General features: G+C 37.2%; 1 protein-coding gene and 1 long non-coding RNA gene across 4 annotated transcripts in view; one reads left to right on the top strand and one right to left on the bottom strand.

Annotated features, from left to right (window-relative positions):
- cntn1a (contactin 1a) overlaps window positions 1–24,768 on the top strand; it is a 73,518-nt gene that overhangs the window by 34,549 nt on the left and 14,201 nt on the right. For 2 of the 3 annotated variants that reach the window (XM_011475924.4, XM_011475921.4), the window contains exons 2-9: window positions 11,509–11,643; window positions 13,145–13,183; window positions 21,038–21,164; window positions 21,686–21,864; window positions 22,276–22,371; window positions 22,998–23,204; window positions 23,897–23,996; window positions 24,495–24,676. In XM_011475924.4, the coding sequence (XP_011474226.1) occupies window positions 11,589–11,643; window positions 13,145–13,183; window positions 21,038–21,164; window positions 21,686–21,864; window positions 22,276–22,371; window positions 22,998–23,204; window positions 23,897–23,996; window positions 24,495–24,676 (985 nt within the window). In that variant the 5' untranslated portion in view covers window positions 11,509–11,588. Of the gene's footprint in view, window positions 1–4,886; window positions 5,132–11,508; window positions 11,644–13,144; window positions 13,184–21,037; window positions 21,165–21,685; window positions 21,865–22,275; window positions 22,372–22,997; window positions 23,205–23,896; window positions 23,997–24,494; window positions 24,677–24,768 lie in introns of those variants that run through there. The other variant, XM_011475922.4, reaches the window with a different exon arrangement.
- LOC144992553 (uncharacterized) lies at window positions 1,218–3,731 on the bottom strand. Its single transcript, XR_013656599.1, has 2 exons — window positions 1,667–3,731; window positions 1,218–1,567 (listed from the first exon to the last, which is right to left on the bottom strand). It is a non-coding gene; the product is annotated as an uncharacterized LOC144992553 (long non-coding RNA).

The following is a 24,768-nucleotide window of genomic DNA, read 5'->3' as shown; positions in this document are numbered from 1 at the left end:
TTAGTATCAGGTGCGCACCAGTTAGTATCAGGTGCGCACCAGTTAGTATCAGGTGCGCACCAGTTAGTATCAGGTGCGCACCAGTTAGTATCAGGTGCGCACCAGTTAGTTTCAGGTGCGCACCAATTAGTTTCAGGTGACATTATGACATTGTCAGTAATATTTCTTGTTTTCAGAAAGTTTACAAGGTCCATATCCTCAACTTTAGCCATTCTCAAGACAACTATAGCTACTTGGTGCACAATGAGCAAGTAGGTCAACTATCTGATATCTTCTGATAATAACTGGTGCGCACCAGATACTAACTGGTGCGCACCTGAAACTAACTGGTGCGCACCTGATACTAACTGGTGCGCACCTGAAACTAACTGGTGCGCACCTGAAACTAACTGGTGCGCACCTGATACTAACTGGTGCGCACCTGAAACTAACTGGTCCGCACCTGATACTAACTGGTGCGCACCTGATTCTAAGTGGTGCGCACCTGAAACTAACTGGTGCGCACCTGATACTAACTGGTGCGCACCTGATACTAAGTGGTGCGCACCTGAAACTAACTGGTGCGCACCAGTTAGTTTTTTTTTTGTTTTTTTTACTTCAAAAAAATTTTTTTACTTCAAAAAGAATTTTTTTTTCCTCCATTTTTTTTCCTAACAATGGCCCTTTAGGGGCTCCGTACTTATGCATACTTTGGGAAACATTTTTGTTTCATCATTAATTGTTACTCATCCAAAACAATTGGAGGAAATTACTATTAAAATCTTAAAAATATTGCTCTATGCTAGAAATAACTTAAACTACGACGGAGTATTAGGGCCACCAAAAAAAAAGAAAAATTAGAGCCACCAAAAAAAAAAAAAAGTAAAATTACGAGATTTTATCTCGTAAATTTAGGAGATAAAAACTCGTAAATTTACGACTTTTTATCTCATACATTTACGACTTAAAATCTCATAAATTTACGAGAAAAAAGTCGTAGATTAAGGAAAAAACACAGAAGTTGTCCGTTTATCGGAACCTAGCTTGAAGATGAAGTATGTGGAGCCTTTTGTGAAGCTTCATTTCCGGATTATTATAGGTTTAAAACAAAGAGATTCTGAACCTTTTGGCGACTCAAAATCAGATTATTTTCCGTGTAGCAAGCAGTCTTTCCAGGGTTCAGTGTCAGTAAAGCGGAGTTTAATATGTAAAATAAGGAGCTCAGAGACACGTTTGGGTGTAGACAATCGCTGCAGCCTTTATTCTCCTTTTCATTCACATTTTCTGAAGTTCATTTGTCTCATTACGTCATGAACCTGTCATCCCAACACCAATGCGGAAGTAAACAGTGTTACAAACGCCCCCTCCTGCAGATGAAATGTCCCGTTTCAGCATAAAACAATAAAGAGGAATGAAAATAGTGTTTTATATTAGCTTTGGAACGTTGAAAATGCCAAAAAAAGTGCTCCTCCTTTTGTGTGACGGAAGCGTCACACAGACGTAGAGTCTTGTCTTTGGTGGAGGAAGAAAGAATTCAAGCGAACAGCTGCAGGGACACCGACGACGGCTTCATCGGGCTGCAGAGATCCTGCAAACCAACCATCAATAAATAAAACTTTAATGAATCGTAAATCAAACAAATGACCTTCCAGACATTTGGAACGTTATCAATAAACATTCAGCTCACCTGTTCAACAAAGTTTAGTCGGTCTGCTCTGCTGCTGCACGGCGTTCACCTGCTGCTCTGCATGCTAACTTCCACTGTAATCTCCTAAAATTACGACTTTTTTTCTCCTAAATTTACGAGTTTTTATCTCCTAAATTTACGAGTTTTTATCTCCTAAATTTACGAGATAAAATCTCGTAATTTTACTTTTTTTTTTTTTTTGGTGGCTCTAATTTTTTTTTTCAAGTTTACTTCCGCATTGGTGTTGGGATGACAGGTTCATGACGTAATGAGACAAATGAACTTCAGAAAATGTGAATGAAAAGGAGAATAAAGGCTGCAGCGATTGTCTACACCCAAACGTGTCTCTGAGCTCCTTATTTTACATATTAAACTCCGCTTTACTGACACTGAACCCCGGAAAGACTGCTACACGGAAAATAATCTGATTTTGAGTCGCCAAAAGGTTCAGAATCTCTTTGTTTTAAACCTATAATAATCCAAAAATGAAGCTTCACAAAAGGCTCCACATACTTCATCTTCAAGCTAGGTTCCGATAAACGGACAACTTCGGTGTTTTTTCCTTAATCTACGACTTTTTTCTCGCAAATTTATGAGATTTTAAGTCGTAAATGTATGAGATAAAAAGTCGTTAATTTACGAGTTTTTATCTCCTAAATTTACGAGATAAAATCTCGTAATTTTACTTTTTTTTTTTTTTTTGGTGGCTCTAATTTTTTTTTTTTCTGTGGCCCTAATACTCCGTCATACCGTCGTATTAAACAGTTTAGATCTTATCTAAAAATCTTTCCAAAGTCACATATTTTACTACCAATAAATCATCTGAGGCTTATGAAGAACATCCTAAATGACCCCTCAGTTGAAGATTTTCCAATTACAAATCCAAGTTCTGACTTGACTCCAGCAACGGCTCTTTCATCCACGAGAAACAGCCAATCTATCTGGAAACATGGAGTGTAACCCTGAAGACAGCTGCCTCTGCACTCTGTGCCCACCAACACTCCATGCACGCTTCCAAGACACTTGATTGCTTTTTGGTTGGAAGACTTTTTAGTTGCTTTTCTGAGCAGCGTTGTGTGGCTCACTAGAAGATAGAATGTGTGCTCATTTGCATGCATGTTCTGCCTGGTTGATCAAAATCAAAGATCTGATTTGGTTTCAAGAACTAAGACTTAAATCAATGTTTAAACATAAAGGAGTTTAAGATGAAATATTGAAAAATGATCATTCATAAATAGGTACTATAAAAAAATACAATAATTAGAACCAAATGATTGTTTATACAAGAAAAATATGTGTTGAATGTTTTCATGTATGTTAGTCTCTGTGTGTATGTTTATCTATGTGTGTAGTTTTTGTAGTTTAAATATAGGAGTTACGTATTTCTTTTCTTCTTTCCTTTTTTTATCTTGTCCTATATTTCCCCTAAAGCTTATGTCCAAAAAAAAAATTATCTTATCAAATCAAGACCCAACTATAGGTCCTGTGGTTTTACTGGCATCTCTGCGGTCAATATCCAGCTTTTTTAAGGGTTTAGTGGTGAAATGTCTTCAACTCTTCAGCATCACCCCTCTGTTACCAAACCTATAATATCTAATTATTCAGACATGTCCCATCATTTACTGACATATAATACTAAAGTATTGACCTAATTTTAAATAAATGCATCCTGCCAAAACCATGGCAATTAGCAGACATAATTCAAACAGATAGTTTCATTAAAATTAGATCAGTTAAGATAAATGTGAGACCTATGTAGTTAAACCAAAATTCAATAATTTTAATCAGTTCTGTGATTTGTGTTTCACTATGCTACTTTGGTGCCTTTTATTTTTTACCTAGATTACACTGTTTTTCATCTTGTCACATACAAGAATACAAAGTGGAACTCAAACTTATTTGATTGTTTAGTTCCCGCTCGTCTTAATCTTCCCTGAACCTTTAGGACCCGACTTTGTCAAATCCAGACAAAATCCTTCTTAGCCTCATCTTGCCTCAGTTCAGTGTCGCAGTTCCCCCCATTTCCTGCACACGGGGAACACTTCCCTTTAACATTCCGCCTCACAGGCTGAGAGTGAGACTCACAGCTGGCTGTTTTCTGCATAATATTTCATCATTCGGATATTTGCCCGTGAGTATCTCACCTGGGGACGCCGGGGCTTCATTTTCTTGCATACTAGTTGTTATCTTTTGCTCTTTCCTGCTGTTGTTTCCCTCTCAAACATGCTGGAATTGGTTAAAAATATAATAATAATAAAGGCTCAATTCTTTTTTTATCATTAAAATGAATAATTTAAGGAGAACACACTCTAAACTAACACAATATTTGCAACGGCATTTTGCAATATGCAAAGAGGTCTGTTTTAAATAACTTTTTATATTATTAATTCTTTAAAAACACATCATCTTGTTAATTGACAAGTGGAAATACACTTATATAAAATGTAAATGATCACAATATCTATTTATATAAATGAAAAATAACCAGATGGTTGTAAAATTTGTTTTACAAAACAAAACTTGATTTCTTTTCTGTTTTGCTTGTTTATAAAGATCTATTTTATATTCATAACATTGTGTAACATTAGCATTTTATATAGATTTGAGTGACTTAGGATGTGTGTTGGGGCTAAAGACATGTGCTTATTTAGGATCTAATTCATAAATGTTAAGAATTAATTTAAAAAATGTAAAAGTGGTCATGAGTTGATTCCTTACTTGTACTGCCTTAATTAAGTTTAAAAAATATCAATAATTTGATCTATATACATATATATATATATTTTTTAATCATCATTTAATCATCAAACATGAAGCTAGAGAAGTACAATTTGAAAATGACGTTGCTTTGTAACAGGGTGAATTGCAGCCAACGCCCAATAGAGCCATCATCAATGCCAGTTTAGTGCAGATGCCTAAATCTCTTAGGGGAATGTGCTTACTTTAGCACAGATCAGGACAAACAGCAGAGATTATGATTATGGTATTGGAGATGATATGTCTGGCTCCTTGCCAGGTTGATGATAACATCAAAATATTGAGAGGGCTTGATGTAGTCTGAGTGTGTTTTTTTTTCTTTCCATTTTTTCCTATATATTATTATTAGCGGGGTGTTTCTGTGCATGTGTGTGAGTAGAGAGCTTAAGAGATTAAACTACGGCCCCAGTTGGAAGATCCCTCTGCGGGGCTTTCTCTCTGCAGGGAGGCTCCCTTACTGGCGTCCTATTTGCATGGCTCCCCGCTCCCAGCTCAGGGAGGCGGCTTTTTCCTCCTCTCATCATCTCTCCCTCCTCCTTTACACCTTGATGAGGGCTCCTCTATCCAGGAGCGTTGCTCATTTCTGAGGAGGACAATGGAGCTGAGAATTTAGGACACATGGCAGAGTTGGCGAGTTGAAAGGGATGGCAGACAGGGGCTGCTTAGTAGCTCACCAGAGCTGCCGTCATGGCAGCCTCCCATAGCAAGGTAAGCAGGATCCTGCTGTTTTTCCACTTTAGAGGGTTATGTTTCTTTCTTTTTTTACATCATCTTAATTTATTCGACCTGCATTTGTTGTTTTTATAAAAATAAAACTTTTTATTTTATGTTAGGGAATAAATCTGAAAGTTAAGTCTCTATGAATGAAACAGTGATTTTTTTTTCTATCATTGTCAGTTGCTCTGAGAGCTTTCTATGTCAATCTGTAAAATGATCATTCCATGTGCAGTTTTTGTGAATGAAAAATATGTTTTTGCCGCTGCTCATTTGAACAGTACATCATTATTTTAGTGGCTTGGTTACAGCATGGAGGCCTTCAACAGGGCGCCCTCTTTTCTCTCGTTTTTCTACCACCTTTTGTCTTTCTGGCACATTCAGTTACGTATTTGCAAAACTTGGGATAAAAATAAAATAAAAACATACTTCGTGACTATCTTTTGAGACTAATTACACTGCCTACTGCATCAGACCGTTTCAGGGCTTTTATTATGAAAGGTCAGTGGTTTTCTGTGTTACGTTCACATGCAAATGATCAGGAAATGTAGTCTAAACTTTAATTATGTTGAAATTAAACCAGAGATACCATTTTTGTCACTGTTTCCCTTTATCCTGTATATCTTTTTCCAAAGAGAGGCCAAAGATTGATCTATTGAAGCACAAACTTGTTGAAATGTGAAGTGAAGTTGATCATGTGAAGAAGAAGAGACCCTGATTTAAATAGATCGATGTTAATATGACTAATCTTTTACCCCTTTAAATTAACTTGCAAAATGTGCTTATGACTGCATCATATCACTGTTTTTCTTTTGTATTTTAAGTTTTATTTTTGCCTGTTGAAGTCAACAGGTTCAGCTTTACTTGCCTGTTTGTAAATTGTTCTCTGGCATGAGATAAGAAATATAGATTAAGAAAACTGATAGCATGTGTTCTGACATTATGATAATTGGTCATTTAGTACCTTCTTTGCTGTGCCTTTAGACGTTTTAAGTTTATTTCATTGCAGACTCACATTTACAGATGAAAGCTGATTTGAGGTTAATGTGATGCAGACAGGAGTCCAGCTCCAGCGCTCATGGCTTGAATGGCTGGTGTCATTGATATTCAGGCCGGCTGAGGTTATTGAGGCGGTCTGGCCCCGGGGGGCATTGTGTTGACGGCAGGGGTTAGGATAAATAGCTTGCATTAGCATAGCAGTTCTAGGGAATGAGAAGAAGAGACGGAGAAAAGGAGCGACAAGGAGCAAGGGGGGAGTCAGATAAATAGACACACTGAAGGAGCCATGACTGGATAATCCAGAGCTTGATAACATCATGAATAATACTCCACACAGCTCCAGATGATAGTTTTTTCTTCTTTTATAGATTAAAAAAAATATTTCCAAATTGAAAGAAAAGTCTGCTTCAGATTGGATGTAAAAAAAAATGAATGGAACAAACATAGCCTAAAAAGTACAAATGTTTTTAAATCACCTGTAGATAACCAATGTGTTAATCCTACATTTTTAAAGGAGCCAGGTGTTCTTCAGAGATATGCATATTTAGGTATGCACTTCAGTCACAGACCTTGCAGAGCTGAAGCTGCAGACAATTCTTTTGTGCATCTGTGATCAATGATTGTCATCAATAATTCATATGAAATACATCACAAACTCTTTGCTGTAAAATAGAACTAATTAGATGTCAAAAAGAATCAAACTGAAGCTTCTTTCCCATTGTGGGCCTTATTTTCATAAATAAAATTAGCCAGTTTGACCTGAAGAATGGTTTCTATTGAAAGGAATGTGCAGTTCATGAGTGGAATGCTCCACAATGACTGACATTCATGTTTAATATAGACTTGGAGTTGAAGAAGGGGGGCTGTGTTTGAGGCAGGAGGACTGGTGATGATGAAGAAATCATGAAAAAGTTGAATTTCTTTTCTTTTCAATTTGCCCTGCTGCTCCCACAGCATCTCCACAGGCTCTGGATGAATTAACTTAAAGAGATTGAACAGTAGCGTCCTTCACAACAGGCCGAGTCACAGCTGCGTCTGGAATATGCCGTGTCAGACTCAGCGTCGCGCTGTTTTCATCTCAATTTGATCTGGATCAATACCGCTCTTTCTCTACGCTTTCCCAGGGGCCTTTGGTGATGACACCAAGTCTTATCTGCCGCGTGTCAGACTCTGTGATTCCATGATTACCGGTAGATACAGTAGAAGACAAGAATTTGACTACAAATGACAGATTACATGTGCATGCATTTAACAGTGTAATTAAACAAAAAAGAAAGTTTTAGATTAATTTTGATCTGAATTGGCTAAACCTAAAATAAGTAAATTATAGCATTTAGCAGCATTCATTTTCAGTTCAACATCCTTACTAGTGAGATTTATAACTTTGTTGTTCACAAAGGATGTTTAAAATATTTAACTAAATGATTGAAATAATAAAAAAATCACATCAAATGTTTAAAATCTATCTTTTTTTGTATATAGTTTTTGACTGACATCTTCCTCTCTTCCTCCTGTCTTTTAAGAATTTTACCTCTGAGTTGTAGGTGGGACTGTTGGCGTAGAGCTACCCACCCAACACACTGTTTATTTGCTCTCCTGCGAGTTTACAGCCCCCCATACCCCAACCTAACATTAGTGGTCCAACAAAAATCGTAGCAATATTGGAGCTATCCAGCCGTACAGTTTGGAGCCAGATTCCAGCTCGGACGAGGAAAAGGAAGTTGTACATGGATCTGGTTGTCTACCAGTGGATGCATCCTCTGATCTTTTTAAAACTATACAGACTTGGGTTTTCTGTAGTTATGGGTAATTTTTTTTAGGGTTTTCATTCTTTTGAGCAAACATATGCATTAAGAAATATTACCTATATGCTTAAAAGCAAAGACACTTGCTTAATTACATATTCCAAAACAATCTGGCTCTGAATGCACCCTATTTTTTTATTCTTATATGTTTTTTACATTCTTGTCTTATTATTTTAGTTGATAAACATGTTTTCATTTATTACAAATTTAAAGAATAAAATATCGGGGGGAAAAAAGTACAAAACAATGATGTCAAAACTTTGGTTCTTGCCTTGCATCACCAAATCCTAACATAATGGGATGTGTTGCTGAGCCGTCACTCAAAAATTCCCTGGCTCCTCGTCATTTTGGAAAAAGCTGAAACAGTTTGTAGTTTAGGGAAGCATCAAAGGTTCCCACCATGTCTTTTCAGAACTGGCAGCGCCATTCTTTTCCATAAACTGTCGCATCAGTCATTACTGTTCCTTCTTAAATATTTCAACTTTTGCTCAGCATCAATATTTTCTGACCCCAGTTGTCATTCAAGGCAGTCCTTCAGATTCTACGCACAAGAGATAAATGCAAATTTAAAGAAAGTTTTTCTTTTTCACTTGTGGATTGATTGATTTTTGTTTTTACATTTGCTTTTTGGTCATCCTGTTTGCCTATCAATGTGTGTCACTTTATTGTTGAATCTTTCACCCTCTTTCACCCTCATAGACGGTCCCTATTTTCTCTCTTTAACTGATTAGGACCAATCCAGCGTTAACCCCAGTTTGGCTTTACTTTGCAGGATTACAACAAAGCTGCTGTTGACAACTGAGGCTGTTGGAAGTGTGTGTGTTTGTGTTCATCTGTGTATGCATCTGTGTGTGTGTGTGTGTCGGGGGGGCTGAGGTTGCTCGAGCAAAATCTTTTTTTTTTTTAAGTCTACCTCTCTGTCCCCAATCATCATCTGCTCTCCTCCCCCTCCTCATGATGCGTCTTTATGACCCCCATCTGGCCTGAATATTAACAAATAAATAAAAAAAAGAAAACGGCTTTAGAAAGTTATGGGGTCACACAATAAAATGCAAATGGAGGTGTTGACCCCCTGTTTCAGATTTCTAAATGAGTTCTAAAAAGCATCTAGTAATTTGGTTTTTGGATGTAGCACTCCAAGTGAGAACAAGGAAAAATGAAAATAAAGATCAAATTACAAGCTGTGTCCTTGACTGTCCTGGGTGTGTTTTACGATGACGTGAAGTGGTCTTGTTTGATGGCCTTTTGATCTACAGTTTTGACTGCAACACTCTCATCAAGTGCGATGGGGAGATGAAGCAGGAAAAGCTCTAACAGTGACGGCCGGAACCGTCTCACTTTCTTGGTCAATCAATCAGAGTTAGTCCTTAATGGAATAGATGGGAATGGTACCTGTTTGTTGTCTGCGTATCTCCTAAGAGCATCTATTAAGATCATTTATGATTTACGAGTAACAGAAATGGCATTTAAAGGGCTGTAAACTGACGCTGATTAAAAAGAAAAAAGAAAAGAAAAGAAAAACTCAGTTTTCTGTGATGCTTCTGCTCCTGGATTCTGTTCCCAGATGAGCAAAGCACCCGCCGTCTTCCTTTCACAGCGGCGCTGTTGTCCCAGATTAAAATGAATGTTTGCATAGTTTCATCGGTGGTCACAAAAGACCCCCCCTGCAGCACACAAACTGCTGCTTTTGAAAGGTGTTGCTAGGATACACTCCCAAAGAGAGATGAAACCCCACCCCCTCCGCATGGGTTTCTTACTCTGCGAGTCCATCACGCTGCACACATGGGACAGCGTGTCACACTCCTCTGTGAAAGCTTTACAGTAACTGCTGTTTTGTTTGTGTCATCCAGAGCTGACACTTTACATGTGATCTTGAGGTTTTTTTTCAGTCTGTCTTTTATATTTAGAGCCAATTTGTCTTGTTGCCTCCAACATGTCATTCCTGCCGTCAGACCCACCGTGCTTACAAGCAATCAATAACTTCTGCCTCATCTTTTGTTACCCGTTAATCAACACTCATTTCTCTTCATGAGCAGAAAAAAACCAACAGATTTTTGACACAATCTTTAGTTGAGGGTGGGGAGAACATTGACAGCAGTTTAAGAAAAACAAAACACTAATCATCTTAATTGTTTTAGCTATTGAATTATCATGCATGATGATTTTGTGTTTTGCAGTAAATTATGCATTCTTTACCATCGGTTCACCTTTTAACCCTTCTTATTAAATACATAAAAAAAGTTTTCTTTTGGCTATAACTTCCTAATGGTTCTAAATCATTTAACTTTTTTGTGCTACAAATAACAGTTCTCGTGCTCAGCCAGAACATGATAATTAGGGAATAAATATGTCACATATTTAAGCTTAAACACTTCTAATCACACAATATGATGGACATTATAAAACTGTTTTCATAAATTCGTTGTGGATATCGAGCGCTTCTTAGCCATTCTTCTGCATGTTTCTCCTGACTCAGATCATGCTGGCTTTCATCATGTGTTGCTGGGCAGAAGCAGGAGAGCTGCTGCTGTGCTAGATGTGATGTTGCCGAGATGTGGATGAGAGTGAGTCTGTGCATACTGGCTGTGGTGATCTGCTTTATTGTCACTCATCAGGCAAACACACGGCAGAATGAATGAAGGAAAAGAAAGAGTTGCTTTATTCCTTTTACCAGCTGATTTCTAAAGAAAATGTCAATAACCCTTTGAAGTCTATTGATGCAAATATCCATCCAACCACTTTGGCTTCAAAATTACCTTAATTTGGCATCCTCATGAAAGCAAAAACATATAAAGTAATTTTTCAGGCATCAGGAGGTTAAATATATATCTCTGGTTTTAATGGCATTCATGCTAGGTGCTATAATAAGAAATACGACACATTTCCGCTTTTTAAACAGCTACATGACAAAGTTCAGGTCAGTTCAGTTTTCCTGCCATCCTTTATACATCTAAACATAAAACTATTGAAAAACAGAATAAAATTAAGAAATATAAAATAGTTATAAACCTGACAAGTCATATACTCATGCACACTTCCACAGAAGAAAATATTTAGAGTTTATTCAGTCTGATTTCATTTATTTATTACTTTACTTGACATAGACATTAATATCCATTAATGTGCAATAATGTGCAATTGCCATCTCTGCAAATGCCAATACTCAGTACTTCATCTGTTGTTACTGGACAGGTGGCACATTTGTCTCCCTAAAAACAAAGTGAAATTAACAACAATAATTCAATATAAATCTAAATGAAAATTGAAAGTGTAAATCAATATTGTAAAAGGAGGTTCCAGCTGTGTCTTGCACGAGATGGATGCAAACACGCCCTCCCTTTTGTTAAGTTGCATGACATTCTTTTTTAGTATGTGTGGGTTGAAAGTTCAACAAAAGATCTATTTAATGCTTTTCTTCTGCATTAAATTACTCCGTAGCTGTTTTATCTTTTCTCTTCTATCTAAACTATCTGTGGAGATTTGAGAGTTTCTCATTACATGAACAATCTCTTTTTTTCCCTCCAATTATTAAAAGCTTTTTTTTTCTGTCTTCTTGATCTCCTTAAGGAAAACTGCAAGGTCCTGCTCATGTTTCAACAGCCAAGCTTCAAGCTGTAACCCCACCAGGTGGTTCTCTCTCCAGCATCATGCTGCGCCTCGCCCTGCTCCTCCATCTACTGCTCCTCTCCTTCACTCCTGCAGGTCTGTTGCAAATTCAGCCAAGAAGAAAATGTTGCACAAAATCAAAAATAAGTACTAGGACACAGTTTGAGTCATAGCATACAGAAAAAAAAACATTCTTACACATTCTTTCTTTTCTTGCATGTGTGTGATTTGAAAACAACCAATCAGTAGTAGCATGTGGTTTTTGGTTATAGGTGATTCACACAAAAGCTGTAATTAGAGCGATATTTTTTTGGCTGTGTCGGACGTGTGTCCTCTCCCTAATTGTCTGTGAAAACCTCTTCAAATTTTGCTCATTTGGCTTCCCTTCTATTTGTCTTCGCTCTTCAAAAGATCACTCAGTTGTCAAGGATATTTATTCACGTCAGGAACATTTTTCAGGCAAATTGCAGTTCCAGCCACTTTACCAAGTGTGAAAATCACACAGGTGGTAGGCAGCTTAAGTGTGAGCGTGCTTGTCATAACTGGGCTTTCTGTGAATGGAAAACAAGAAAACCGCAAGCGAGCAGCTCACTGACAACTTAGTCGTATGTCTGGCCACGCTGGCAGTTCTAACATGCTTTAAGGGGAAAAAATGGGAGACACATTTAATGTACTCAGTTAGAAATACATTTGTGCAATCATGCAGTCGTATTTAGGTCAGTTCAAACAGACATTATAAAGATCTCTTGAAAATAAAGCAAGAATTGTCAAATGAGATGCTCACTGTTTGCTTGAGAAGCGGGAGTGCTGCATGCCTCCAAGGGCTCTGAGTTTTCTCAGCCTGCTGCTGTGTAATCAGCTGGGTTGGAGTTAAAGCAAAGATGACAGAAAAGAGTGAACTTAAAAAATGACCTGTCTAAAAATAAAGCAACCTTCTCTGCACTCCTCTAGCCTGGGTAGACCACAGTGGTTTGATTTGTACATTTTCATGCCTCTAAATGGCAGGTTCTTTAAAAAACGGCGTCAATTTGACATTTATGTTTTAGCCTTTAGGCAGTGGGATTTCACTGGCTTGCAACATTTGAAGAGAAATAAATGGTACTCAAATGCACCACATAGTTATTACGTGATTCCAAACATGTCTGTTGTTTACAGTAGATATAGAGCAACCTTAGATTTTCTGTCTAGAAGACATATGGCTAATTCTAAAACTTTTTTTTAACCAAAAAAGGTGAAAAACTAGTGTGTTTTGTGACAAAATTGAGGTGTCACACAAATTGAGATGCATATTAAGCAAATGTCATCTGAATACTAATAAATACACAATGTTATTACATTTCTTATATTTTGACCAATTAACTCCAATTAGGTTTTCTGTTTTGTCTTTAAAAAGGGATGTTGATTAATCGATTGGTTTGGTCCAGTTTGTCAAAGATTATTATCTCACAGAAGAAAAGTAAAATTTGATGAAAATGAAGATTTTTTATTTATTTTTTTATTCTGAAAACAAAAACAAAACAAGCTTCAGTATACAGTGTTAGGCAGAGATTTTGCATGTTGCAGTTAAAGCCTTCTTATGACTTCCTTTAACTTTCAGGTGCTTCGGTTCATGAGGAGTTTGCAGATCTCTGTGGAGGTAAGGCTGTATTTATATCTGTACCAGTATTTTTTTTATTTTTTTACTTTATTTGAAAGGAAATCCACATTTAAACCTACTTGTTTTTGGAAGTGACTGACCTGGATTTTTTCTAAAATTTAGCTCCGAGTATTGTAAATACCAAATAAACACATTGATGGCAAAATACATTTACCTATAAATCAATGTCAGGCAGTAAGAACAAACAGCTATAAATGGAAACTACCGTAGTTGGACAACCTTTAAAGGCATTCATTCTTTTGATTTACAGTTTAACAACTATTCGTGTTTACAGCCTTGGAGGCGGCTATGAATCCTCTTCAAGGCTGTGACAGTTGAGTGGAAAATGTTCACTGACTGTTCCAGGGTTTTGTCAACTCCAGATATCAACTGGGAAAATATTTAAAAAAAAACAACAACAAAGAAAAACTACAAAAAGGGAAAGTATTTGTATTTGGGCAGGTAGAAACCCACAACCTTGTTAGATTAGATCAGTTTTGTCACAATTGTGCTGTGAACTGGGTTCATTTTAAACATAATAAGCAAAAGAAACGATAAAAAAATACACCAAGTCACGTATTAGGAGTACAGTCTAAACTCATTTCATATCATATCAGGGATGAGGTTTGATAATGAGAAAAATAAACAGAAGAAACCACCTACAGAAAAAACAAACCAAAGACAGCAGTTCTTACAATAAAATCAAAGCTAATATTAACCAATGATTATAAATAATTTGTACAATTTGAATAGATCAGTATTCAAAGATGCAGTTGCAATGTGACCCTCAGCAGGACAGGGCTGATGAAAATCAGCGTAAAAATTAGGTGTTGGTCTCCATGTTTGATCTGAAAATGACATTTTATCCCTGTGGATTCAGCAGAATGAATAGATCGGTACATTTCAACTGAGTTAACAGATCAGTGCTGAGAATTTTCATTCAACTATGTTGTTACAGTTGGTGAAAGGAATTATTGTCCTTTTGTTTTGATTTGCATCCAAAATTGCGTAACATTTTTGTTGTAATCAAAAAGGAAACGTTTTCAGATCCATTTACTGGTTTTCCGTTTCAGTTGTTTTATTTTGTTTTTATTTGATGTGAAAAGTCAAGAGCAGGGCTGTCTGGCGCACACACATTTTGAAGGCACAGATGAGACATTTAGAGCATTAAATTTTGATCTTGAAAATAGTGGAATCCACAAACAGTCTATCCGTGCATCTATTTTTCCTTTTAATGTCCTGTGCAGGGTTGCTGTACCCTGCTCTAGCCATTAGGTGAAGGCAGGGTTTACCTTGAGGAGGTTGCAAGTCTACTCTAGGGTAAATCTAGAAATATGAAATTGATAAAGTGCACTTGCTGACGCGACATGTGGCAAAAATGTCAGACTAAACTAAGTCATTGGAATACTGATATGGTGTAATAAATAGCACAATGAGCATTTAGAGCGCTTGACCATATTGTAAAACTCTAAACTTTTCAGTTCAGCAAAACCAAATACTCAATAAGCAAGAATAAAAGACGCATTATGGACTTTGTGTTTGTTTTCTGTAGTTAAAAGCACACAGTATGGCAGAGGTTGCAGTTGTGAGACATCAGCATTGTTTACTGTATACAAACGTCATTCTCTGAAAGAAAAAAGGTGCAGACAGAATGTCAACAAGGGTAAATTAACACAGAAAGGCTCAGTTGCTTGGGAACAAGCATGTGGGTTGATTTGTTAATGGAGTGAGCGGCGGCAGAGCTCATGAAATCATCAGCCGCTCATGCAGAGCTCTAGGAAAACCTGATCCGTGGCACCGCATGAAAACAAAAACCTAAGAGAGCAAATGGTTACAAATGACACAGAGAAACACATTGATGCAATTAACGGGATGACAAGAAAAGTGTATTTTAGTTTCATTTTATTGAAAAATAAAGCAGTTTTGATATGATTTCAACCAAGTATCATAAAACATAATGTTTAAATGGAACAAAATGTTTGTTCTGGAAAAACAACTGACACATAAAAATCACTGTTCGAACTGAGTTTTTGGTTTCATTTAGTCGTGCAATCCGGAATTTCTTTGGGTAAAACAATTATAAAATAAAGTTTTGTGAATAATGTTTGTAGACACTTTCGCTCTGGTAGTTCTTGCTTTAACCTCATTGTTTTCCTTGGATTATAATTAGAGATGCATGAGCCTGATGAACCTGACACAAAGACAGCAAAACGCTAGTTTAGAGATAAAAAAAAGAGAAATAAGTTAGCACTCATTAAACAGCTGGTTGAATGACCAATTCTATGGAAACTGTGCAACAAGAAAAATCAAGGAAAACACAAGACACAAAATTACGGAAATCATATTGTGTTTTTTATTAGCTTTGGGGGGGAAAAATCTTACAAAAGCACTAATGACTGTTGAACAACAACTATTCCTTCATTTAAAATATCCTGTTAGTGTATAAAAGTCCATATACAATTGAAAAGATTGTCATCATAATTTATCTGAGCATGTGCTGCAAACATAATCTCACAAAATAGATGATTCATGTTTAATCGTGTATTAAATTAAAATGATTGTTTTTCTCAGTTTATTTAAAATGAATAGCCAACATTGATACTAAATATGTTAAAAGGTATAATTTGCCAAAAATTATATTACTGAATTAGTGCTGAAATTAAACCTTTATTTATAAAAAGTCCAGCCCTCAGAGTGAAATTTTTTTTGGTCAAAAATGTATACTTTTATTTTTATAAATTTCTAAATTCTAATAAGGGTGCAGCTCACTGACTCTTTAGACTCAATGTAATCAAAAGATAAATAGTTGAAGGTGATCTTTTTCCTTATTTTAACAATTTATCCAACTTGCAAAATGTTTTCTATTAGTTTTATCCCAAGTATGGACTGAAAGTTTTTATGCAAGTCAATATGATGGATGTACTCTTCAGCCTGACATGCTGCAGGCTTACGCTCTGAAGGTCACACTGCACCAAAAACAAGAGAAAAGTGGGAAAATGCTGCCCAGGATGTATGATGTCGAACTTCTTGTCAAACCTGAATAAAAATGGAGTTTAAGCCATCAGAAAAGTGAGTCGATGTAGAGCCCCTCAAAGGTCAGAGCCTTATTGCAGGCAGCTTTGAAGCTGGGCTGCAGGCACTTTTTTTCCCTTTTAAAAGTTAACTTCTAGTCTTTCAGCTCATACATGTACTAATACCCATCACTGGGCTGTGAAAGCACTTCTAAAGCCCACCTAATAAATGTCTCTCAGGTACTGAGTGTCACATCTTTTTGCCTGTTGGAAAAGTGATTCTAAAAGACAGGCAGTGTCTCTTTGCCATCCCAGAATAAACCATCTCTAAGCTCTATAGACATGTGGTGTAAAACTTTCAGCAATACATGCAATGCACGGCATTAAAAGCCTTTTATTCCATATGAAATAATTGTTTGCCTGTTTATAGATGGCATAAAAAAGGGCATTTCTCCTTAATTTTTCTAAGCTAAAAAACAACAGAAAAAAACACAGAGTTTTAGACCAGCTTTTTTGTCGGATTAAAAGTTCCAGCACACTAATAATGGAAAGAGCCTTGCAGATTGTTTGGCTCACAGTAAAGCTGACTAATTAACCATTATTTCACATAGAATTAGAAAAAAAAAAAGTAGATTACTCCCTCCATCCCTCCAGGGACATTTTGGTTTGCCACTATGCTTCATTATATGGCTCAGGGGCTTATGGGTAATTATTGCCACATTTTGCTTGAAGCGCCTGAAGGACACAATATGCTCGCTGTCCCACTTGGACTCTCTCCTTGGTCATGCAAACATTCTGCTGCAGATGTGGAAAAATGTTGCAACATCATGTACGTTGAAATTTGTTGAAGAATTATTCCCCTTTGGGATTGCAAGTAGTTACTGGATTATTTACAGTGTAGTCATACCCCACGGGTATGACTAATTTCAGAGAGCACTGTCTATTAGTGCATGCATGCTCAGAACAGCAATGGTCAATACAGTCAGCAAGAAACCCTGCACCACTTACAGCTTGTAAGGTTTTAGAATGCACATACAATGGAATTAAAACGATTAAAAAGTTAATAGCATTGTGTTTCCAACTGATAACAGACAAATTCCAGAATAGATCAATGGAGTGTTATCTTTATATTTGTCTCACATGCTCCAGATGTTTGCCTTACTTTAAGACTATGATCAGGTCCTGCAGGCCATGGAGACTACTTTGTGTTTGCAATTTAGTTAGATGTGCCTCTCTGTCCATACCTGTCTTTGTATGTCAGTTTATGTCTCTAAGATTCCTAGTTGTTAACAGTAAAGATTTGCTTGTTAAACAAAACAGTCAAGTGTTGCCACAGTAGAAAAGGCGTTCAAGCAAAAAGGATAAAGGCACTGCTTTCAGAGAAGGGGTGGAGCTATCTTGTGTGGCCCTATAATAGACTGGCAAACCGTCCAGGGTGTACCCAACCTTCAGCAACTCCATGACTTCAAAAGGGATTAAGAAGGTTTGGCAAATGCTTGGATGGATGAATGTGTAAGTGTGAATTTTAGTTTGAAAAACAACGTATGAAGTGGTTATCATTCATTCTACAAAGGTCAACATTTTCGCTGTTGTTTAATGAATAAATGAAACTTTATTTATATAGCACTTTACAACTCCTGTTAGGGTGCCAAAGTGCTTCATAGTAAAAGAAAGATCAAATAAAATGATAAAATTAGACAAATAGTGAACAAAAATTAAAAACAGCATCAAACTACAAGAATTAATTAGCAATTTCAGTCAGACAACTCTTGCAGAAGAATATTTATTTCACAACATCTTTAGGTTGACATTCACAATTTGATTCACAACTTCGTTTTGGCATAAGGCTCCGTTCAATTCCTTGAGACACTTATTTTTTCCATACACTTTCGGGTAACAACCCCCGTAACGGAGCCCACAGGTGGAAGCCGGGGAGGAGGGAGGGGCAAAGAATGAGCGCTGAAGGTAAGAGAGAATGAACAATTGTACACCTGACTTAAATAGGACGCTAAGCAGGTGGGTTAATTAACTGACCCGCCCTAGGGGAGTAACCTGCAATTCTGCCGGGTGTCTGCCCGAAATGCGACGAGTCGCTATTAAATACATAAAAGACAAATAAGAATGGTTCTACTCACATTCGATTGTGCTTTAACTGACCATTCTGAGACATTGTTTAGCATTCCAGGCTTGATAATTTGAATGATCTTTGGCCCTGATTTACTAAGGGTTTGCGTGTTTAAAACATCTGCAGACTACAACACATAAACAAGTTGATATATACATGTTACATGCTGTTATGCCGTTGCATACTGTTACATGCTTGTTTACAGTCCTCTCAATAATAGTTAGCAGGTATTGGCCTACATAAGTCTACTCGCAATGACAACATCTTTGTCCAGCTACCACAAGTAGTTTTTTAAACACAAAGTAAATGTGATTAAGATTAAAAAGTCCTTTAAAAAATCATGGATGTTCAAACAAACTGATTTTAGATATTGGATAAAATATTTGGGGCTTTTATCATTTTCATGTAAAATAGAAAAAATAATCTCTGGTGGGAAAAAGTTCTACTAGATATTTCTGTAAGGTCTTGGACTTACATCCTCATCTATCTATATCAGGCAAATGCAATGGAAGCTCTGGGTTTGGTCTCAACTGTAACAGCAGTCATTAGATCATCCACAATTACAATTACACATTAAGTCTTCAGACCCGATATATTTAATTCTTTCAGAAAAATTTTTTTTCTATGTGATTTAAAAAAAAAAAAATTCTTATTTACATTCAGACAAAAAAAGCAAAATTCACATAATAGTACATTTCAATTGTCTTACATAATGCTAGATCTCATCTCATCTCATCATAGGGCTTTGTTAGTAATTTTTCTCAAACAGATCTGTTGGTGTAGCTGTATTGTGGCTTGTAAAAAGAATATTATCTGGTGCAAATGTCGTTTTTTGGAAATAAATCATCTCAAAATGTTAGCTTCCATCCTCCATAGCAAAACAGAAAACACAAACTGATATTCACATGACAAAAATACAAGATCCTTGTCTAAACATGGGTGGTTGGATCAACTTACCCAATGGTTTAGTTTACCCCAGTCTGCCCCATACATCCTGTATTTCCGTGCTAGTAAAATCTGAGGAGATGTATCAGAGTTGAAGCTGATATGTTCATGTAGAATTAAAGAAATAGACTGATTAGCACTATTTCTATTGTTCAATCTGGATTGCGAAACAAAATCAGAGATATTTAGGCAGAGATGAGCTGAATGTGGCTGCAGGAAATGGGTTTGGGTCAGGGGTGCAAGGCAGTGAGAGTTAGAGACAAACAGAAAAAGTGTAACACGAATAACAAGACAGAAAAAATGTGTCTCGAGGCTGACTATGTGGCCTGCTTCAACACCCCCTCCACCATCTGTCGGATCCATCAGAACGGGAATTATGGCACGAGACTGAGTTGCACTTTGGATGCCATTTCAGCACAGCCACAACCCCAGTAACCACCTCCCAGCAGGCCACTCTGCATTTTATTTCTTCATGTAAAGAAGTTAACGTAATCATTTTATGGTGCTTATTATCTTTTCTTGCTTCTTTCCGTCTTTACTTCCTCCTTACTTTCCCCTCTCTGCTTCCTTTCTCCCTTAACACGGATTTGCACTTAATTTTCTTCCTGTCGGACCCATAATAACCTATTTTTAGAATATTTAATTTCTCTTGCAGCCAGCACCAAGCTTATTCAGAGTCCTTGGGAATTTTCATCAATGTCAAGCGCTCTGAAACGGTTCACTGGTGGAGTGTTTGGGTGGGAGTTGAACCTGTCTCCTAACATTTCAATTGAAGCCTCCTGCTGGGGTTTAAACTGTACAGCTAACTTGTTTGCACCGTGTTAAGCCAGCCTCCTAGTTGGTTAGTTTGGTCTGAGCTCAAATGACTTCCAATCCTTTAGCTGCTGGCAGCAGAGGGTGATACATGCGCTCCGGCTGTCAGTTTTAGAAATTACTCTTTTTGCTGTACACGCCAAGCACCCACACAAAGTTTCACATTTGTCTCTAAGATCTCGCTGCTTTTGTGGGAGTTAATAGAAAAGAGGCTGCCACTTCAGGTGGAGCAGTGTTACATGCAAGTTTTTTGTTCAGCTTTCTAAAGGTGACTCAATCTGTGGATGTGCCATTTTTAGAGTGAGCGGATCCCATGAATTGGCCTGGTTAGGGGGATTAAGGATGAAGCTGGATATTATCATCTGAAATACCGAGCTTCCCTGCGAGTCCGTTGTATCTTCTTAAACACATGGGCCTGAAACAGAGATTTACACAAACTTTACATTTGTCATACTGCATGCTGCTGCACCCGCTCTTCCTCTTTCAAAAAAGAGGAAGGAAAATTCTGGCACATTCCTTATTCAAAGGCAGGTATTCCGCATACATTCTATTCATGTCACCGCTCATGATGTCTGCCTGTTTCAGTGAGTAATACAGAAGACTGTTTTGGTGCAATGACTGTGTGTAAAAAAATCAGTTAAAAAATCCTTCAACCTGGTGTTTCTTGTGTGTCAGACAAGATGACGCACAGTGTGCCCAACTGTGGTAGTGGAGCTTACAGGGTTTTTTCTGCCTTGGTAGCCTTTTCCCCTATAAAAAAACTAAAGATGTATTGTAATCAGTGTAATGGAAAAGCATAATGACTTATAGTGACACATTTTTTGGGGTCATTCATTTTAGTATAACTAAATAAAATAAATCATAAAACTTAGAATTTCCCCCTACAATTGATTATTTTTAACTTTTTAACTTTTTTTGTTGAAGCCAGTATTGACCACTCCTTGCATTATGTTTTCTCAGACGGATCTGTAGGTTTCGGACCAGTGTTTGAGAAGCAGCCAGTGGATACGATCTACCCTGAGGAGTCACTGGAGGCCAATATTACCATGAACTGCCAGGCTAAAGCTAATCCACCTGCCACATACAAGTAACACATTTTATTATATCAACACTTTTCACCCCTCTCCATGTTTTCCCAGCCTGACAGGTCCACAAGGGTGTTTGCACCAATGCACCTTGTTTTTTTTAAAAAAAAAATCATTAGATGCACTTACATGTATATCTTTTCAAACCATATTATGTTTCAAACAATCAAAGCAAGTCGCCTAAATTCAAAAATATATATATATTCAAATCTATGTAAATATATTTCTCTTTGAGCCTAAAAGCAGATTTCCTGTCATCCAGCCAGAATTACATAGCAGAGCTAAAGGATTGTGCTTTGTCCTTTTCTTGTAATGTATTCCAACAGGGTTTTCCCAGACACAGTCAACTGCAGCTAAAGTATGCAGCTTTTGAAAAAACTTTGGATGGGAAAATTTATTTTGTCAGAATTTAATTTGTCATGCTGCCAATGTTACCACTTTTCAAATAAACATGTAATTTTGTTATCTTATTTCTCCGAAAGACTAATTATTTTATCAAATTTGGCTTGTTTTTTCCCCCCAGATGGATGCTAAATGACAGAGAAATTGACATCGGAGCAGAAAGAAACCACTACAGTTTAATTGAGGGCAACTTGGTTATCAGCAACCCAGTTAAAAGCAAACATGTAGGCAAATACTCCTGTTCGGCCACCAACATGTACGGCACTGTCATCAGCAAAGAAGCGTCCGTCCAGTTTGGCTGTAAGTTTTTCCATTTTGCACATTTTTGTGAAGAGAATATGGATCCACTTTTCAGCTGAACAACACTGAAAAAATAAGAAATAAATAAAAATTGTTGCGACCAGCTGATAAACATTGCAAATGCTCCAGAAGCTGACCTTTTCATTGGCCTGCCTTCTCAATAGTTTTGCAGCTAGGTTGTCCAGTTTAGTTTAGTTTGTTTAGGTAGTTCAATTTAGAATTTTCCTATGAATTCTATGTATTTATTCCTTTTGGTTTTATGTTTTACTTTTTCAATTACCGATACGAAGCCCATCAAGACGACTGTTTTTGTGAATTTGGGCTATACAAATAAAATTGAATTGAATTGAATTTATTGATTACGAAAAAGGTAAAACCGTAGTATTTCAATCTTATGTCCCTTTTTGTCAGATTTGGATCTTTTCTCAACGGATGAAAGGACCACAGTTTACGTCAAAGAGGGTCAGGGTGCAGTCGTGCTCTGTGCTCCTCCACCACATTTCCCAGGTAAACCACAGAATTAAAAAAAAAAATATTTTGTAAGAGGTTTATACAAGGATATTTCACCTCATAATTGGACTTTGGTATAATTTTTTTCTGATCTTTGAACTTTTTCGTTAGTGTTCTAAAGAAAACTGTTATTTTTTTTCATACTATATCAGTTTAGTTTACTCTCTTGCTTTCATGAAAAAGACAGAAAGTGTAAAATAAATAGGCTCTTTTGTAAGGAACGATCTGCATCTTCACCCACATTAGATTTACCTCCACTGTCCTTTAAAAACACTTCATCGTTTTTTTTTGTAACAATCTTTTATATGCATAGAACATAATTAAAAACCTGTTAATGTTTGCCTTCGGCGTTGCTCATGTTTAATCGGAGCCAATAATCCCCCCAAACTGTCTATGTTTTAAATGTTTATCTATTAAGCGTTAAGAGACTGAGAATGACCACATTAAAGAAAATATTCTCTCAATTAAGCCTTTCTCCTGAAAAAAAACTTTAAGACTTCAAATTAAAGGTCAAGGGATTTATTTAAATTATAAATCCTTCATCTTTTTGTGTCTCCAAAGCTGCTTCTGTGTTTAGACTTTTTGATTGACAGGCACCATCTCAATGTCTCTGTTTCTGTCAGCCAAGCTGTCCTTCAGATGGATCTTCAATGAGTTCCCTACCTTCATCCAACTGGACAACCGCCGCTATGTCTGCCAGACAACAGGAAACCTATACATCTCCAAGGTGGAGTCGTCCGACAGAGGCAACTACTCCTGCATCGCATCAAGCCACTCGATTTCGAAGAGTGTTTTCTCCAACTACATCCCGCTGCAGCCCCTGACTGAACGTTAGTATTGCTTTTCCCATCTCCTCCTACCTTGCTTTCAAGTCGAAATCTGTTGGAAAATGTTAGCTGTCGTGGTGTCCGTTTTCCAGCCAAGACTCTAAAATGGCTCTTTGTCTTGAATCGGGAATGCAGAAAAAAAAGAGGGACTATAAATACGTGTATATATATACCTGTTTATATATCTCAACTCAACGCAACCTGTTTTGGGGTTTTGAACTGTAGTGTGAGGGCATAACATCCTCTTTGGCTTTTGTATTCATTGATGTAAGTTTCAAGGATGTACCTGAAACTCAGTTCTTTTCTCCTCATTGCTGGATTGACATTTTTCCTACCAGTATTATAGCTGGCTGTGATGAGCCTATCAATTAATGTTATTGGCTTTGTGCATATACAGTAAATGTACTGGAGGGGGTAAAGTGCACAACTTGTGTTGTAATTCATCGAGGCAGCACAGAAAGCTGGCCAAAAAGAAGAGAAACGAACTACGTTATTAACAATATCTTTCAAGAAAACTACATTATTTAGGTAATGATGTTTTCTTTAATGCTGGGGGGTCAAATTTAAAGTCAATTTTCTCCACTTCATGGTTGTCTATATGATTCCCTGAAGCAAATATTTGATGTATTTTGGGTGTTTATTTAAAGCCTATTTCTGCTCTGAATCTGAATATTAAATCGCTGCTCTTTGGTTAGGTCCCAACAGGAAGTACCCCGCTGACCTCCGAGTGAAGTTCCCAGACACCACTGCTTTAGTTGGACAGAACGTCACCCTGGAGTGCTTTGCTTTGGGGAAGTAAGTGTGAAGGTGTTTAGTGTGGTTTGTTTGGAAGTTTTATCTGAAAGTCTGATGGCAGCGGGGAGGTGTCTGAGTATTAACTGCAATAAGACGGTGCATAATTGAGAATTTGAATAAATTGATGTCAAGATTGGGAGTATTTTCTGCTCCGTGAGCTGTTAAATTGCTTCTTAATACAGTGGAAAAGTACCATTTTCTAGACTTCAGTTATAAACTTAAGCCTTAGTCACATGGAGGTATGGAGGTTGACCCATATGGGTGCTGCAGGCTTTTGGGTTGTCCCAGCCCATAGAGGGTTGTAAGGAGGAGCAGCTGTATCTTATGGGGAGCACAAGTGTCTCCCTTGAGTCTCATGCAGCCACCTTAAGGGATGTCATTTGCCTTTTTTTTTGCCCGCCGAAAGGCTGTATAAGGGCAATTGTGACTTCAAACTTACAATTCAGAATGTAGGCGATTTGAGAGCAGTCACACAAACCTTTCTGTTTTTCCTCCCAGTCCTGTACCTGAGATTCACTGGAGAAAGATGGAAGGACATTTACCACAAAATCATGACCTGCGGATGTCAGGCTCTCAGCTGCATCTGTACAATATCCAGGTAAAAGACAGCGGGATTTACAAATGTGAAGCAATCAACTCCAAAGGAAAAGACTACCACTCTGCAAATGTATTTGTTGAAGGTAGGGAAATGCTCAGATGCAATAAATGTGTTTTTAACTTTTTCACATGCTTTTCATTTTTTAATCAGCACAAATTTCAAGAGCTCATGTCA

The sequence above is a fragment of the Oryzias latipes genome, chromosome 6 (genome assembly GCF_053564925.1).
Source record: "Oryzias latipes strain Hd-rR chromosome 6, Olatipes_Hd-rR_3.1".
NCBI classification, from domain to species: domain Eukaryota; kingdom Metazoa; phylum Chordata; class Actinopteri; order Beloniformes; family Adrianichthyidae; genus Oryzias; species Oryzias latipes.
The sequence above is the reverse complement of the archived record's forward strand: the minus strand, read 5'-3'. Positions and strand labels throughout refer to the sequence as shown.